General features: G+C 35.1%; 1 protein-coding gene across 1 annotated transcript; it reads right to left on the bottom strand.

Moving 5' to 3' along the window:
- Positions 1-201: 201 nt before the first annotated feature.
- Positions 202-4,393, bottom strand: LOC134269531 (uncharacterized). Its single transcript, XM_062751734.1, has 7 exons — positions 4,370-4,393; positions 4,153-4,248; positions 3,866-3,961; positions 3,577-3,672; positions 3,288-3,383; positions 2,509-2,609; positions 202-1,656 (listed from the first exon to the last, which is right to left on the bottom strand). Exons 1-7 carry the CDS (start codon positions 4,391-4,393, stop codon positions 1,323-1,325), a joined length of 843 nt encoding a protein of 280 aa, XP_062607718.1. The 3' UTR covers positions 202-1,322.
- Between the last annotated feature and the right edge of the window lie 875 nt (positions 4,394-5,268).

The raw sequence follows: 5,268 nt of genomic DNA, 5'->3' as shown, positions 1-5,268 counted from the left end.
GATAATCTGTGTCAAACCTGGTTAAATTGGTCCACTATTACTCACATCAACAGTGATGACAGACAAGGACAAATTTTGATCAAAAAGGCTTATCTGACCTAACAATAGCTTGAACAAAAAAAATACATTTACAAATGAGTATAAGTACAACACATTAAAAAAAAACAATTTTTCAAAAAAAGCTTAAATTTTTTTTCCAGGGAGCAGTGACAAAGAGCAGCTTACTTATACAAAAACCAGACTAGAAGATCTAGAAAACCTTTCAAATGGTGTAAACAACATCAACCCTATTCTTCGAGTTTTCACTGGTGATAATCCAGCTCGCCAGTTCGAGAGTGGCCAACAAAGGGGAGGGAAGTTCAGTTGCCTATGCGGAGTTCCAACCAGCGACCACAACAGTTTCATCACATGCTACAACATTGAGCCGTTAACACTTGAAGAAAGAAGAAAACACGTGGTTGCTGGAGAAGCTTGGGAAAGATTAACAGCAGGTGTAGTAAGTCCATTTCAGGGTCTTAAGAAAGAGGAAATTATTACAGAATTGGAGAGCAGAGGAATATGGTTAAATGACGAAAGAAAGAGCACAGTTCAAGAAAAACTTTTCGAAACCTTACATGGTGTAGCAAGACCACCTGCACTATGTTGCCTTAATCCAGTTAAAACCATGGCCGACTTGAACATTGATAAATGTGAAGTACTCTCGTGTGAGCCTCTGCATGACCTCACGAATGTCATCCGAAATCTCATTGAAGAACTTCCCCATCATGTGGGCGAAAATACCAAACAGGAGTTCCTCTCCTTCAGTGAGACTACTATTGGAAATAAAAACCAGATAAAAGGGTCAGATGCTCGACTTTATGCTGTAAAACTGGCAAAATTTACTGATCAGAAATTTGAAGAAGGAAAACTTGACCAAAACATACCAGATCTGGTAAACTCTCTTGTGGATATTGTCACTATATGCTATTCAGACTATGCCATGCGGTCTCCAAAGCAACTTCTTCGTCTGTACAACCAATGCTTTTTATTTGGCGTACACTGCAAAACAGTCATAGGGAATCCACTAAAGCTGACATCTAGAAAGTTCTATGGAAATCATTTCCATAGTATAACAGTACATGTCCCTGAAACAGCCAGGCTCTTTTGTCTGAAGTCAATTGTGCCAGAACAGGAAGAACGTTCTTTTGGAACTCTTCGAAGGATTTCTGAGAATACAACCAACAGACAACCCAAATTTGTTGTAGATAATGCAATGCTGAGAATTCAATTCCAAACCTCTCACGTTGACCCTACACAAACAATTATGAAACAACAGTCTGCAATCAGCAAACAGGCCAAATTACTCCCACCTCAAAAACGCACTTTACTACCTTCAACTTTGTTGAAAAAATTCCCTTTGTTGGTGCAGAGTCATTTACAAAGAATTCCCGATTTTCTTCTTCCGGGAAAGGATATCTGGTGGTCTTTGGATGCAGCAGGCATGAACTTCCATGATGGTCCAGACGATGACAGTAGTAAACAGGAGGGACCTGAGCTTCATCACTTTCGGTCTTCGTCATTAAAACAGGAGAGACTCTGGACACAGCAAAAGTGGAAGGAATGTATTGAGCAGTATGCATCTGGAAAACTGCAGCTTCCCCTCCAAAGGCTGAAAACCTACAAAGATGGAAGAATAGCTTATATTTGTCCAAAACTAAAAGGTATCATTACTTATATCAACATTATGTTTGAAAAATTAAGAGGTCACAAACATAATTTATAACACAGAAATTAATTTAAAGTTTTAATTAAAAAATCATTCTGAAGACGTACTTTTTTCAAAAGATCATAATTGTGTGAAATGACTGAAATCTCTTTAGTCTGCGGGTAGAAAATTATATCAATTTCTTGAACTCTCACTACTAGTATATTTTGAGTATGCTTGGACAAATTTCTGTGGTGATTTGGAGACTGCCTAAATAAATACCTCGTGGAAAAAAGAAGTACTTCTACAATATTCAGTCATTAGGCTATCTAAATCTAATTCTCTGGTTCTCAGGCCAATTTTCTCCAAAACAGATGCGGGAGGGCGGCATTTTATTTATCATTTTATTGGCAATAAAGTAGATGAGGGAGGTATTTTTTTAATTTAAATTTTCGAATTTTCTTTTAACATAAAGATAATTTTTTTAATCACAGATATACTTTCCATTTCTGGTCAAAATTTCTGCTTTATCCATTGCTTATCAGCATGAAAACATCGTAGGTAATGTCTTCAAATGTATTTTCAAACGAAGTAGCCAAAATCTCATTGCATATGGCTATTGGAAGTGATATTTGAATACTAAACTATGAAATGAATGAGGTCGGAATTTTTTTTTTCTGGATTGGTCTCCGCAATACCAACTTTTTATTTTATCAAAAATACAATAAAATTAGCAATGCGCGCGGGCCTGAGAACCAGAATTTCAATTTTATATGGCCTTACAAGCAAACCTCATATTGATGCACTTTGCATCTTACACATACATCACTTTCTCTAAGCAGAAGGAGAAGACTGCCAGAGGGAAGAGGAATTCGACACATCCCAAAATGATGAAGTTCCATCCCAACAGCCAGACGGTGCGTGTCTGAAAACATAATAGATCAAATAAATTTCGGTCATTAAAATAAATCTTGTATATAAACATTTTTTTTATATAATGTACAGGCTCAGATGTGGAAGCTTCCAAATTCACTGAAAATCAGGATAATGGTATGTAAATATATGAATTATTATACAATTATGGAGATTCAGTGTAGGTCAATATGTGGTTATAAGGAGTCACTCATGGCAATTGATATTGAACGAAGACACAGAAAGTGATGGCCACCAAGACTGCGAGGTCTCTATCATGGTCCGTGTCTTCAATCAATATCACCGGCCATGAGTCCTTATAACCACATATTAACCTGCAGTGAAGTCCATAATATTTATATTAGTACTCACTCAAAGTTAATGCACTGACACGAGTCAGTTCTAACTATTAAACAGATTTGGCTGTCATTACATCACACAAGTCTCAATAGTTTAAAACATGATTTATATATTATGACGTCATGTTCAATGTAACTTCAGTGCAACCGAACAATGTGTTGTGCAATATTATTTTCTGCCAATGCGCTTTCTCGATGATATCACAAAAGGAGGAATATCACATGAAGTCCTTTCAGCCAATGAAAATTACAAAAATAATCTTATATAATATTTTCCAGTATTTCTCAGTGTGATAAACAGATAAAAAAACCTGAAATATTCTACAACTTACCTTCTCATAGGAAATGGAGAAAATGGCCAGAAGCAGGAAGAGGAGGACAATAATGGTGATGTTGTTCAATCTCTGCTGCCAAATGATGGTACGTGTCTAAAAAAAAAATGTACTATATCATGTAAAAATTCTGACATGGATCAAAAAAACATTTCATAGCCACTGTACACTTTTTCTGTACAGATTCAGATGGGAATTAAATATTTTCCAATTTTCTTTCATTGTGGTATTTAGATACAAAATTTCAATATTTTTCATAAATCTTAAATTGAAATATTCTACAACTTACCTTCTCATAGGAAATGGAGAAAATGGCCAGAAGCAGGAAGAGGAGGACAATAATGGTGATGATGTTCAATCTCTGCTGCCAAATGATGGTACGTGTCTAAAAAAAAAATGTACTATGCCATGTAAAAATTCTGACATGGATCAAAAAAACATTTCATAGCCACTGTACACTTTTTCTGTACAGATTCAGATGGGAATTAAATATTTTCCAATTTTCTTTCATTGTGGTATTTAGATACAAATTTTCAATATTTTTCATAAATCTTAAATTGAAATATTCTACAACTTACCTTCTCATAGGAAATGGAGAAAATGGCCAGAAGCAGGAAGAGGAGGACAATAATGGTGATGATGTTCAATCTCTGCTGCCAAATGATGGTACGTGTCTAAAAAAAATGTACTATGCCATGTAAAAATTCTGACATGGATCAAAAAAACATTTCATAGCCACTGTACACTTTTTCTGTACAGATTCAGATGGGAATTAAATATTTTCCAATTTTCTTTCATTGTGGTATTTAGATACAAAATTTCAATATTTTTCATAAATCTTAAATTGAAATATTCTACAACTTACCTTCTCATAGGAAATGGAGAAAATGGCCAGACGCAGGAAGAAGAGGACAATAATGGTGATGATGTTCAATCTCTGCTGCCAAATGATGGTACATGTCTAAAAAAAAATGTACTATGCCATGTAAAAATCCTGACATGGATCAAAAAAAGAGATTTATAGTCATTGTACACTTTTCTGTACAGATTCAGATGGGACAACTTTCAAACCAACTACAAACGAGAATTTCTGTAGGAGATTGCATGTCTACTCTTTCAAAAAAAAAAAAAAATTGAGTTAATTTATAAAATTTTCTTTTAAATGTTAAAAGCAAAGAAAAGATGCAAAGCAACAGTGAATCAACAATTCAATCCTGATCTTCTGAAGGGTGGGTATTATAATACCAATTTGCTGCACTAATGCTTGAGGCCATCAATTGCGTATTAACAGATGTGAAAGTATTTTTAAATTGATAGAAAAACATGCTTTAAACTAGGGATTTCAACGAATATTCGCGTACTCCACTGATAATCATTTGATCATACCAACTATCAACAAAAATTTCTTTAGTTGGTTATTCGTTAAAAATTTGTTTTGTCAAAGTAATTTCGATTTCAAGGCAATAATCGTATATTTGCCCATTTCATTTATTTACATATTTTTTTTTTAAACTAGAACTGTCCAATCGGGACAAAATACCCCCCGCTGGGTTTTTCAGAAGTAAGTTTTTGCATAATAAAGATATGTATCAAACACGAATTATAAAATTTTTCTTCCAGTGACCTTGAACTTCCCCAAATGACCTTGGGTCAAGGTCATGACACACCCATGGGTCATGGGCAATCTTTGTGTGAAATGAAAACCTACCAAGTTTATCCATAAGAAAGATATAGACTGGACAAGAATTATGAAATTTTTCTTCCAGTGACCTTGAACTTCCCCAAATGACCTTGGGTCAAGGTCATGACACACCCTTGGGTCATGGGCAATCTTTGTGTGAAATGAGAACCTACCAAGTTTATCCATAAAAGATATGTGTCAAACACGAATTTTGAAATTTTTCTCCCAGTGACCTTGAACTTCCCCAAATGACCTTGGGTCAAGGTCATGACACACCCTTGGGTCATGGGAAATCTTTGT

This window comes from Saccostrea cucullata, unplaced genomic scaffold (genome assembly GCF_032062105.1).
Source record: "Saccostrea cucullata isolate Sc308-1 unplaced genomic scaffold, CSIRO_AGI_Scuc_v1 ctg9628, whole genome shotgun sequence".
Classification (NCBI taxonomy): domain Eukaryota; kingdom Metazoa; phylum Mollusca; class Bivalvia; order Ostreida; family Ostreidae; genus Saccostrea; species Saccostrea cuccullata.
The sequence above is the reverse complement of the archived record's forward strand: the minus strand, read 5'-3'. Positions and strand labels throughout refer to the sequence as shown.

Coding starts and splice junctions, on each gene's coding strand:
- LOC134269531 (XM_062751734.1), bottom strand. CDS start 4,393: ATGCAATCTCCTACAGAAATTCTC. Junction 3,673..3,865: donor TCTCCATTTCCTATGAGAAG/GTAAGTTGTAGA, acceptor TTTTTTTTTTAG/ACACGTACCATCATTTGGCA. Junction 1,657..2,508: donor TTCTGCTTAGAGAAAGTGAT/GTATGTGTAAGA, acceptor CCATCTTTGTAG/GTTTTCAGCCTTTGGAGGGG.